Source organism: Melanaphis sacchari, unplaced genomic scaffold (genome assembly GCF_002803265.2).
Source record: "Melanaphis sacchari strain LSU unplaced genomic scaffold, SCAv2.0 Contig26_pilon_pilon, whole genome shotgun sequence".
NCBI classification, from domain to species: Eukaryota; Metazoa; Arthropoda; class Insecta; order Hemiptera; family Aphididae; genus Melanaphis; species Melanaphis sacchari.
The window spans coordinates 1,036,447-1,050,122 of NW_020271143.1; the positions used below are offsets into that span (position 1 = coordinate 1,036,447).

Below are 13,676 nucleotides of genomic sequence, written 5' to 3' on the forward strand. Positions count from 1 at the left end.
ACGGCTAGCTAGAAGGAAAAACATATTATATTAAAATAGATAATTTTCGATTCATTATTTATATAATTACTAAAATACTTAGGCTAGTAAGCTACGAATAAACGAGTATAAAAGACTCATCTATGTCTGAGTACATTTTTGTGTTTTTAAAGAAAATATTTTTATATACATAATTTAAATAATATTTATAAAACTACATTTGTACAAAAATGTAATTTATTGCTTTTATTATTATAAGTATTTTATTTTTTTTTAAATTGAACGATTCCATCATTGTTTAAGTGGTTACTAATTATAAATTACTAGTCAACTTGTTGTACTCAAATAATATTAGATACATACCTATTTTATTTGACAAATAGCTAGGAAATTCTGAATACGAATCACACGATTACACATAGTACATAATATGACAATGTAATACTGTAATAGCAACTTTGATAACAATCTATTTTTTAAATGTGGATGTCTTAAAATTGGAAATTGATTCAAATCATTGTTTTTTTGATTATTTTAAATGAACCTAGAGCAGATTTAAAACCAATATATAATTTATAAAGAGATTAGAACATGGAAGTAGTAGAAAACAACATTAGTAAGTAACCCACCTATTTGAATTTTAGAAACTTATTCAAATTTATTTATATATACTCGTACATAAAAAAACACTATAACTATAATACCAATGAAACATTATTGATACACGTATTATTTTATTATATTACCTACTATTAATTTATTTATGGAAATGACCTATATAATAATAAGTATATTTTTAATATCCAAGTTTTTATTGCGATAACATTTTATAAATTATAATCTAAAAGATGACCTGATTGTTATTATTATTGTAATTAAAGAAATAAGTAACATCTATTTATATATTTATTTTAAAATATTGCGCAATTCTTATCAGAAATAAAAACAAATAGATTTTAAGAAGGAACGATGAAAAACATTTATAATATTGTACATATAGACAATAGTCAATAAGTATTATTTATATTATGTACTAAATAATAAATATTAATAATATAAATCACTAAATTATAAAATGATAATACAACTAATATCAAATATATCATTACACCTAGTATAATACAGTATTAAAGATTAAAGGATACAACTGAGGGTTTGAGATCATATTATTCTATACAATTATAATTTATTTTTATTATAACGTTATTAGTTTAATTACTTATTTTTTATTACTATAAGGCTTGAAAATTATTGCATAAGCATTTTTTTGTTAGCTATTAGATTAATTGCTAAGTATAAGCTAGAAATTATTTTCAAGACATCATAAAAAAAAGTAAACATTTTAAATACAACGGATCATAAAAAATTTATTTGATTTTCCTGTAGATATTTTTTTTTTTTAAATCTCAAATATCAGCAGAAATTTTTTCATGAATTTCAAATTGCAAAACAATTTGTAATTTCCGAGACTTTAATGAATTTTGTTGAAATTTAAAATTTTAATGTTTATGTAAACATATTGAATAAATTGTTGATATTTTTTAATGGATAATTAATCATTTGTTAGAAATCTTGCACTAAATTTTCAAGCATTTATATCCATTCATAAATTTTTATAAATATTTAAAAAAATCAAAAATTGTAACCGTTTATATAAGTACCTATCTCAAAAAAGTTATATAATATTTATATATAAATGTATTATACTACTATCCAAAACCATTCTCAAAAACAAAAATTGAAACATTTTAATGATTACTTAACACGTACATTATATACGCACACACATAAAAAAATACACATCATTGTAAAATCAATAAATTTATCGCTCCGCTCAAAATCTAAAATTATTAGGTACCTACATATTTTATTATCTTCATTGTTGTATTATAGCTACTGTAAAACTGTAAATATTTTAATAGTTTAAAAACTAGATAAAATCTAGGTATTCGTTCAAATTTTAATTCAAAGTGTTCAACATGTTACAATACATCAATGCCGTCAGTACCTATATTAAGACAATCGAGTAACTAGCGACAATAATTAAGTAGTGAATGTTGTTACTTGTTAATATTGTACCTTATTAAGTAATACTTAATATTTGTACTTGAAATTTTAAGGTTTTGATAATCTCTGTAAATATAGCAAGTGCCTTTAATTACTCGATAAAATCGTTTAGCAATATGTTTTTATTTTATAAATAAATAATGTTTTCAAAAATGTTTCGATTACCTATCATAAGTTGTGATTCATAACTAATAGTCAATAGGTAACAGCTCATGGCTATTATTTTTAGTTGTACAAATTTACTTATTTACTTATCGTCGTTACTATAAGGAGTTTTATTTTATTATTAAAAAAAGCACTCAAGTAGGTAACCGCTACGCTTTGCATTAGGTGTTGTATCTCATGTAACTCACCAATCATAAGTGCTAAATAATGAATAGGTCACTATAATGGATGTATTAACCTTAATTCATGATAAATTATTGTATATGAAAAAAGATTTTAAGTGGAGACGCCAGACGGTCTGTTAGCTTATATTACTAAGATTATTTTATTGTATATTTTAATATTTATATTGCAGCCACTAGAATTTATAGACAATTTAATCATTTATTTTACTATAAGTAAATACTAAATAGTTATACATTTATACATTAAGTTGAATTTCATTTTTGACAAAAATATCACATCTATTTATTTAGAGATGTAAATTTCAGAAATTTTTGAAATATATCTAATTTAAATTTAGAATTTTATTTCATTAGTTTAACTATATTTTAAATTTTAAATATAATGTTTATAAATTTAATTTAAACACTCCATACGACCATATACACATATTTTAATTTTTAAATAAACTAATCTTTAATTAATCATACAAATTTACGAAATATATTAAACAAAAACAATCATTAGGTATAAGATTATTATAAAATTTTTTAATGAAAATTTCCTACTAACAAATATATTAATAGTATTATTTAAAATTACATAATAATAAATTTTATCATTACATTTTATATATGTAGGTACATAATAATATTTTCAAACTATTTAGAATAATTTTATGCTATTAAATATTACATATATTACGAATCTATTTAGTTTTACGGTAGGTTAGATTGGTATTTAATCAAAAAACTAATAACAATAAATTATCATATATTAGAAAAAAATATGCAAACATTTAAAAAAGAAAATAATTCGATGTCAAGTTTTTTTGAAAAATTAAAATCACTTTTCAAAATTGTTATTGGACTGACCACTGACGAATTAAAGGTATAGAATAATAAATAAAAAAAAAGTTTCGACCATCATCTGATCATCTGATAGTCATTTGAGTTTAAGACGGTGAACTCATACTGAATTTAAACTTAAGTATGAACTTGATTTTAGGTGTTAAGTAGGTATGTACGTATTTATTCTAGTAATAAAAAATATATAAATCATAGAACATATAAAGAGGTATTAATACTAGTAATACTAATATAACTAATATACTTTCATACTAACAACTACTATAATATTGTTTAAGTTTAACTCAATATTTTAAATTATTAATTGCAATTTGCAATGTTATATTGAAAAGTTAAAATTTCAAAGTGACTATTTTTAAAAACAGAGGGGAAAATAAGTAACCACTTATATATCTGAATTTTGAACTCATTGTACCTACAGTATTTACCTATAGGTGTCGAGTATACCTCATCATTGATCAAGTCACTGTAATACCTATTGTGTTAAATTTATTTTAACATATCTATATAAATATTATGTTTACAAATAATTTTATTATTACTAATATTATATAATTATCTATTTTTCGTTAAAATACGTATTTAATTTTATTCAAAATTGTACTTTAAATGTTTATAAAAAATGTGATTATATTTTTTGATTTTGATGCGAAATAATTATATGAAACCTTTTTTAAGCAACCTTAGCAACCTTGTAAGTTATTGGCAAATTTTCATGATTTTGACAAATTTTATCATCATTGAGACATTGAGTAGGTACCTATGGAAAACCATAATTTAAGTATAACTATGAAATGTTTCAAGTCTATACGGTTAATATTTTAGGAGTTACAACAAATAACTAAACTCTTTTGGTGATAAATTTCTAATTTATATGCGAATATATAATTTTGTTAAAATTTAGATTTCAGACTCTTACAAAAAATTATTATGACTTGAGACTAAATATTATTATTGAACTCATATAAAAATCTTAATAGAAAACTTGTATTAAATTTTCAAACTAATCAAACCTAATATTAAATAAAAATATTTATACATTTAAGATTCTTTTGAATAGACACATTGTATTAATTTTAAAATGATGGCTGATATATTTTTGGGGTTGTCGTGACTTCGGAGCAATAAAAATACTTAAAATTTCATTTTGAGGATAGTTTTGGTAGAAAATTGTATCTAGTTAGTACTTTTAGCTCCCCCCACCATTCCTGGTCAAAAGTAAAAAGTTCCAAGTACCTATCTTTTTAAAATAACCCGTAACACCCGACAAAAAATTATAGAAAATCGGTCATTTTTACTCAATACCAATTTTAGATTTAGTCGATTTGGACTTTTGTTGTTGTAACTCAAAAATGAATGATAGTAGTGATTTAAAAAGTTCACCGAATATTCAAACTAGATATTTTACTTAACATACACAATTATTTACAAAATATTATTGATCTTCTTGTGTTAGGTATTTATTATTTAGTTAGGTTACTAATATTATCAAAGCTTATCTACAATGTTATTACCTAATTTACTCTAATTATTTAGACACTATCATCATATTTTCAAAACTATATGAGCTTGTTAGTTTATACACATATTATATAGGTACAAAAACCACTTTACAAGTGTTCTTATTTAGTTTCGTTTAATTGTCCCACTGTTAGCCATTGCAGGAAAAGATAGTTAACACAAGTTACAAGTTACAACGTAGGTTATTAACATTTATCTCCATCATGGAAAATACTTATATTATACCAATAATTATTAGTTATTGCTTATATTAGATCGTGATATTGCCAAAAAAATACATGACTATAGAGTAAAATATTACTTTAGAGTTTAGATCCAAGTTCAATGCTTACATTCAATATTTTCAAATAATAATTATGTACTTCTATATAAGTCTACACTGCAGTACTGAACGTTTGTTATTCTTTTGTTTCCGATCCACGATTGACCAGCTCATCGTCGTGGTTAATGGGTGGTCAGCGTAGGCGACGGAATCCGACTAGTGATTATTGGCAATCGCCACAATCGACACTATTGGGATTTCCGTCATTTTATTTGCGAGGATCGATTTCTGAATATTCTCTGTTGCTATGTGCTTATGCAGCATGTGGCTGTTACCTATGTAATATTATGTTAGTTGTGATTTGTGGTTCTGTGTAGTCGTTTATGCGATTTTTTGTCGATGTTTACAAGTTTGTTTCCTAAAATTGTGCGTTGTTTCTATAGATCATGGATTTTTATAATAAACACTTTCACCGGCTGATCCGCAGTGTGGATCCAAACGGCATGTTGAACGTGCCATTTAATGTGTTTACTGATGAAAAATGTCTCCAAAGATACTTTAAGACGAATAACGATTTTCGGAAATTAGATGTGCCTTGGATGTGGTAAAAAATACGAATATACTATCATTATAACTGTTTATTAGTTCAAACTTTAAAATTACTCTTACTGTTTCCTTAATACTGAATAATAGTATTTGTATTTAGGTACTATATAACACAAATGCATTTTTCAATAATAAAATTGTTGTAGGTATCCTTTAATATTAAACTCAGTTATAATAAATTGGTATAATAAATATTCTATACCTACCTATACGATTTCAATCTATTTTTTAAATGCTAATTATTAGATCCGCTAGCTAATACGTAAATATTATTTAAATTTCGGTTTATCAGTGCAATAAAATAAAAAATAAAAAGATGAAGAATTCCTTGGTTAAATTAATTTTACATGAAATTAAAACATTTTACAAAAGAAATTAAAAAAATTGTAGTCTATGTGGGGAAGAGAGCCCTTGCTCCCCCTCGTTTGATCTGCTCCTGTATTATATTTTATGTTATATTATAATGTGTACAATTTGACAATATGTAGTGTGTAATTGTATTTGTAAAAAAATGATGTATTCTATAAATGCCTAGCATTTTTGCAATTGAGTAATCATTTAAACAATTACTATGTTGACCGAGTATTATAATTGAATGTATTATAGGAAATGCATACATACATAAGTAATACTTATATATCAACATTAAAAATTTGTATTTTTTAGCAATAAAATAAAATGTTTGTACTTACATAAATGAAGTTTATGATTTATGAGTTGCTTGAAAATTTAAGATATCTAAAAAACTAGTAGCATAAGTCATAAATCTAACCTGACTTTATAATAAATAGGTACCTAACTATGTTTACCTATAAAAAAAAAAGTATCCAGTAATTAATTATACTTATTAGAAAAAATTATGAATAAACTTAATTTAGATAAATAATATTTATAATTTCAAAATTTCATTACAGTTCCTATTAGTTGGTGTATTTCTTTTCCTGGCCCTTAAAATTAGTTTTCCAACTATGCCGATTTATTCCTATTTTTTTTTTGATGTACACATTATATTATTAATGTATTTTGTTAAGTCCGTTATTAAGTGTAAATAATTTCAATTTTTTCTTTAGGATTATTATTAAATATGGTCTACATTTTTATTTGTTTGTAATAATAAGAATTCATAGAATATCAAATTGTCGCCAGTTCACTGGTAATAAAAAACACAATTTATAAAATGTCCCATTTAAATAAACAAATATAAATATAATATATCTCTTGATAAATGTTGATTTTTTTCAATAATATATTTATATAAATACATTTTCTGTTTCAGTGATCAATTAATTATACTTTTACTCAACTTTGAGGATGTAGTTGCTATTTCTTCAACCTTAACATTTTTACGAAATGACTTTCAACGCATTAAATATCCATTTGTTTTGATAAGTCAAGCTTATATTGGCTTAATTTTAATACATACTAATGCAACAAAAGCATATTTCAGTAAGTTTATTTTTATAATTATAAAGAGTGATTTTTTTGAAGTAAGATATGATTATTTATAATTTACCTATTGGCCTTATAAACATTACATCCTCAAATCACCTAGTCTTAAGTGTATTTTTATTATATTCAATTATGTAGACTCAAAAAAAGTTATAAACATATTTAACAGTTTATATTAACTTATGAATTGGTTCTATTGATGATTGTTTTAATATCTAAACTATCTTAGATTGCTTTGTTAATTAGTTTAAAAATATTTTATTATCCCTAATTTACATATAATTAAATCCAAACTTTTTATTTTCGTTTAAAGTCGTTTGTCAATAATCCATTCCTATAATTTCTTGAGTTCTGGTATTCGATACACTAATAATTTCTATTGATCTTGGTTTCAAACTAGTTAGTTCACATGACTCATAGCCGTATATTGAAATGGTATATTGTATGGCCTTGACAATTTTTAGACTTATCAATAGAATTACTTGAGAATTTAAAGTACTGTTTTGTACTCAAATCCCATCAATATTAAAAATGGTATAGTTGTATGAAGTAGTTGACTAGTTCTAGTGAGTTTAGCTTTGGTTCCTTTGATCAATTGGTTCAATGTTAGGCGTTGAACATCTTTAAAATTATTCTCTTGTTGCTGCTAAATTAGATCTAGTCTCTAATTAAATGTAGGCATATGCATTGGCAAAATTTTTTAAAAGAATTGTATGGTCCAGTCAATTTATCTGATTTATTATCCTTACTAAAATTTTCTCTCTTTTTATTAAAATCTTTTTTTTTTTTTTTTTGAATTATTTGTCTGAACAGTTATTTGAAAAATGAGCCTATTATAAGTAATTAATGTTAATAGCTAATAAGAACCCCTCTTTTGATTTATACATATAATATGATATAAATATTTAACTTTTCTAAAATAAAAAAAAAATGTTTAGGTTATTGTACCAACTCAACAAAGACTTTTTACAAGAAAAAAATAGCTGTGTAAGTATACATACATATTTATTTTATTATAAGAATTATTTATATTACTAGTCAAAGTATTTAATCTAGTGTTTATAACATTTATATATTTTTAGAATATTTGCTTCTATTTGCCTAATATGCTGTATTAAAAATTAAAATGTATGCAATGTCTAGTAATTTTAAAGAATATTCATTACAATTATAATGTATATAATACATTAAATACAATACATATTTATTTTTTTTTATTTAATTTATGATGTAATAAATTATTTTTATTGAAAATGTAAACTGTTATTTACCATCCAGCATTATGGACATAAGTAACAGTATAAGACAATATAATTAATTTATACAATTACAATCTTTCAATCTTAATAAATAATACTTTACCAAAATATTTTTAAGTGCAATAAAGTATTTTTGGAATCTGCATAAAGTTTGTTTAATACTCATATAAAACTTAAAGTATTAAATAGAACTTAGTCTATTGATTAAATGTCTTATTAAATTACTATAAATTATCTATATATGATAGATATATAATATGAGTACTATTAGAAATATTTGATTTATTATTGATATCTTATTATAGTGCTGTAAGATAATTATTTGCTCTATGACCTACTATAATCATTTGAGTATTCTATAAAATATCCAGGCATTTCTCAAAATGCCCATCTACTTTAAGTTATTTAATGTAATAAAGATAATGATACAATTATCAGCCATACTTTAAAATTATTAGAAATTTTATAAAGGTCTAATTTTATGTTTTGTCTTTTACTTAAGTACTTATGTTTATATAAATTGATTTTAACTTAGAGACAAAATACCAAGAAAGAAACAAAAAAGGAAATCAGGTGCTACTAAAGAATCAGACAACATAGAACAAATTCAAAGTAAATTTTTTTTAATTATTATTTTTTTAAATAAATAGTAAAAATTTAGTCATAAAAAGACTAATATTATTTACTTAAGCTGAACTACATTGTTAATTGACTTGATTTATATATTTACATACTAATAATAAATATTTATTTTTATTTAATTCAAGTAACTACCTACATTTAATTTATTTTAGGCCAGAAAATTCAATCATTAAATCAACATCGAGTATCTAATTTAGAAACAATCCACAATGAGATAGATATTCTTTTAGTAAGTCACTTGTTATTATATATTTAGGATTTTAGTTATGTTACCCATTTTATATTTTAATGATAAAACTATTGGTTTTATTATAAACATTGGTAATTGAATTTTAAATGTAAAGCAATAAGGACAAATGGTTAGATACTACAAGTTGTTCACACACCAATAATATCAATTTATAAATATTTATTATAGTTAAAAGCTTTACCATAACAATATTTAGGTTTAGGATGATAGTGTAATGATCAATTACTAAGTAGTATCAATTTAAAATTTTTTAAATTATTTAATATGTAATTTGTATAGAGAAAATTACTGGCTATTAGCATTTACATTAAGGTGTTTTATTTGCTTAAGTATTAGATTTTGAGACTATTAGCTTAATAGTTAATAGGTTATTTATATTTTATTTTCATAAACAATACATTGTAATATACTTATAGAATATAATTTAATATTTTAAAAAATATTTAAATTAATAATTATTTGACAAATTAAAACTATCTACATTATTATGTTTGTATGAAGTATATATAAAAAAAAAAAATTAGGACACTTCTATTAATTTTTGTTTGTGAAATGTTTATTGAACAAATAATAGATTATTATAATAAAACAATACATTGTCAGTTATTTTTGTTTATTAATTGCTAACTTAATTTTACATTTGGTTTCTTAAAATGTTAATTTGTGTAGAATCATCCAAGACACACTTTAAATGCTACAGAAATGAAACTGCTTGAGTCAAATGTTCCAAACCAAATAGTAAGTATATTTAAATAATTTACAAAGTATAATATTTAAGTTTATCAAAAAATAGTTATAGTTGAAATTACTGAAACAAAAAAAATATTTTAAACAATTCAAACAGGTATTTAATACATTTTGAAAATATTCTTACAAGATTTTTTTTGTGCTAATAATTATGAATAAACTAAAACATATTATTTAAAATTTAAAATAATGATAAATAGCTATTACTATCATATACTAATACAAGTTTCAGAGTAAGATTAATGCTCAATTTTTATTGTGATTGTGTATAATTTTTAATTACAAAATGCTTATTATTTTTATATAGGCTCTTAATGTGCCAATTCTACATAATCAAAATATGCTTAATTTGAATACTGAAGAAAATATTGGTGATATTTATAAAATTTCAGATTTAGACCAACAAGTTGTAAATTCAACAATTTGGTATTTTTAATTTATTACTATAAGTATATATATTTTTTAGATATTCATCCAACCAATTGAAGAGTTTTCATTAATCAATCAATATGCTCCCACTGAACATCCTCTTTTACCAAAAAATGATTTTATACAAGAATTAATGAGCTTTGATGTACAGCCTAAAAATATAGTACCACAACAAGAAATAGAACAATCACAACGTATGATAAATTTACAAGATCAACAAACTAAAGGAGAACTATCTCAACATTCAATTGATCTACAAGAACAACAATTAAAATATAAGGTACTACTATTTGATTAAGTGTAAAAGCTGTTTTAAAATTGTATTATAATAAATAATAGAATACAAATTAAATAAAAATAATGTTTTTAGGGAACTAATGAACATTTTACCCCTGAAAATTTGACAAATCAATCACTAAAAAGAAAAAGACCCAACGTTCTTTTAAAAAAAAAAGTAAGTTTATTTTTAGTAAATATAAATTAATTTGTATGATTATCACTTAATAGTTTTATTTACTGTAAATACTGGTATATATTTTTTTAATATTTTGAATTATTATACTATTTATTTTTTTCAGTTGATAAAGTATAATATGTACATTAATACTCTTGATTAAGTGTATTTAAACTACTGTAAATATAACTAAATATTAATTGTGTTATAGTATTCAACCATTGTTATACTATAGTAAAGATTAAGTGTTTATCACTAAAATTTTTAAGAACTTTCAATAATGTACAAATAACAAAATTAGCGACTATCTTTTCACAATTTTTAACAGAATAGTATAAATATTCTTTAGTTATAGGAAGTAATAAAATATATTATTAATATTTTTTGATTGTAAATTATTTTATATAGCTTAAGAAAAGACAGATTGAACAAAACAGCCGAGTACTTAGAAACAGGTTAAAAAAACTACAAGGAGAGATGTTTGATGTAATTCTTTTAACTATTAAATACAAGTAATTATTATAATTTAACAATTATTTATTTTATTTCATTAGAGACCACTTGAATGTATGATGTTGAAGTGTACTAATCAATCTATTGATCATTTACCTATAAGATATGCTATGTACCGTAATAGACTTATTATACCATTTGCTGCTCTTACATTAAACATGGAATTAGAAGAACACAAAGTATTGTATATTTTAATATATTTAAAAAATAAAATTCTAATTTCTGTTTTAAAATTTCATGATATATTTTAGATTTAACATGAATTATTTTTCAATCATTCTTGGTAGTTTGTAATTGCATTTTATTTATCATTTAAGAAAACTAAAATAAATGAAAAACAAGTTTAATTATGTTGTTCTTTATATTTATTACGGTTGTACAATTATAATTAATTAATCCTAAAATTATTTTTACCAGAATTTAGATGATATTTTTAATAATGAAATGACTATGGGTAGTTACAAAACCAATGAAGAAAAATTAAATGATTGTAATACTTCAAACATTTGGTATGTAATACATCTATTTTTCTAATTTTAATATTATTTATTTCTGAATAAAGAAAAATCAATATTATAAATTCATAACATTCAATTTTATTCATTAAAATTTATTTAGTTTTAAAAAATAAATCAGCTATAAGATTTGATCATTTTAATCTAATAATCAAAATAATAAACTCAATAACTATAGAATAACAGTAATATTTATGTATATAATTAAACGTTTTAAATAATTGTATGTTTTCAGTATTTATAACCATTGCAAAAACAATTCATTACCTCATTTAACGCTGCTTCCTTTAGTTGAAGAATGTAAGTAACCACTATTAATTTATATTTGGTATACGCTGTGCAGTTTATCATTAAAATATTTTTATTATAATATAAATAATTAACCAAAGTTATGATTTTCTTGTTTTGTTAACATTTAACAATAAGAATCTACTTTTATATGATACAATTTATATTAAGAACAACATTTTTATATCTATATTGTGCAGCAAGTGAACATAGAGATTCTATGCAACCTTGTGCGACACTGCCATTAAGCTGATTCCACTATGCAGAATATTACTTGAGAATGTATAGAAGAATTGATTTTGTCTGGACACTATATGTTCTCTTGCTGGAAAGAAAATAATACATTTTTAATTTATTTTTCTCAGAACTATTTAATTTAACAAAGAATAAATATAATTATTGTTTAATAGAATTATAAAATAATTAAATATGCTTTTTTTTTTTTTAACTATTTTAATATTATCAAACAAAATGTATTCTAGGTTTAACCAATAATAGTTTAGTGTGGCGAGATACAATTAATGAGGTAAACATTAATTTTTCTAATAACATAAAAAAATTAAAATATAGTTGAAAAAAATTTAGTTTAAATAATTGCACAAAAACATTAAAAGTTTATTATTTCTATTTTAGATAAATAATAATTTAGAAGATAGTTTAAGAGAAATTTCACCTATCTCAAAAATTGATCAGACTAAATGGAAGAAATTTAAAGACAAATTAAATTATAGAGTGAATCAAAGTTTAGTAGCCCATAAAACACTTGTTGGCCCTGAACTATCTCGTATAGATATACCACAACCACTGATGGCATTTCCATCTTTTAGTGAAGTTGAAAAACTTTTAAACGGTAAAACAATGATTGAACCACACAATTCAACTGAGGGGCCTCCATTAAATACTGAAAATATTTGTCCCATGCCTTCTTTGTCTTTAATAACAAAATCTGGATTACCTCAATTGTTACCACCTGAAAAGTCTATGATTGATAATATTGAATTAAACATTAATCAAGAAAATGATGTGATGAATCATTTTGGACCAAAAAATCTGCAGAATATCCAAAAGTTAGTATTTTGGTTAATATGAATGTACTAAAATAAAATCATGTATATACTAAAATAAAATCATGTTATTTTATTTACAGTATTGTTGAGCAAGTTGAAGAATTTCATCGACCATCTATTGACATTAAAAAAATAATATCTAATATTTTAAAACAATTTCCTAAAAATTGTTTGCGTTTGATGTTTACTGATGTTTGTCCTATTCACGTAACCAATAGACGATATGCTATTTCAGTTTTGGTAGAAATACTTGGTTAGTATTTGTACAAATGAAAATTGATATTTTTTATAATTATTTTGTGCGTTTATTTCCTAAGGACTACATAAAAATGGAATTCTCAAATTAACTCAACCTTGTAAAGCAACAAACCCTTCATCTATTTCAATTGAAATTATTAATCACAATTTTTTTGAATATCCTTTTTAAATTTT

The 13,676-nt window shown here is 22.4% G+C and overlaps 1 protein-coding gene across 2 annotated transcripts; it reads left to right on the forward strand.

Moving 5' to 3' along the window:
* The first annotated feature begins 4,759 nt into the window (after window positions 1-4,759).
* Window positions 4,760-13,676, forward strand: LOC112595324. Of its 2 annotated transcripts, none has more exons than XM_025340477.1 (18): window positions 4,760-4,940; window positions 5,195-5,629; window positions 6,908-7,077; window positions 8,019-8,067; window positions 8,875-8,951; window positions 9,134-9,210; window positions 9,901-9,969; window positions 10,286-10,387; window positions 10,445-10,687; window positions 10,778-10,861; window positions 11,270-11,347; window positions 11,416-11,553; window positions 11,792-11,883; window positions 12,125-12,189; window positions 12,660-12,703; window positions 12,811-13,244; window positions 13,325-13,497; window positions 13,562-13,676. In XM_025340477.1, the coding sequence occupies exons 2-18, from the start codon at window positions 5,472-5,474 to the stop codon at window positions 13,669-13,671; spliced, it is 2,163 nt and encodes a 720-aa protein (XP_025196262.1). In that variant the 5' UTR covers window positions 4,760-4,940; window positions 5,195-5,471; the 3' UTR covers window positions 13,672-13,676. The 2 variants fall into 2 exon arrangements, with proteins under 2 accessions (XP_025196262.1, XP_025196263.1); XM_025340478.1 differs by lacking the exon at window positions 4,760-4,940 and having other exon boundaries at window positions 5,023-5,374; window positions 5,469-5,629.

Bases quoted from the DNA above. Each gene is read 5' to 3' on its own strand.
- LOC112595324 (XM_025340477.1), top strand. From the start codon at position 5,472: ATGGATTTTTATAATAAACACTTTCACCGGCTGATCCGCAGTGTGGAT. The intron at 8,068-8,874 runs GTAAGTATACAT...ATTTTAACTTAG, and splicing joins TACAAGAAAAAAATAGCTGT to AGACAAAATACCAAGAAAGA. The intron at 11,554-11,791 runs GTATTGTATATT...TATTTTTACCAG, and splicing joins TGGAATTAGAAGAACACAAA to AATTTAGATGATATTTTTAA.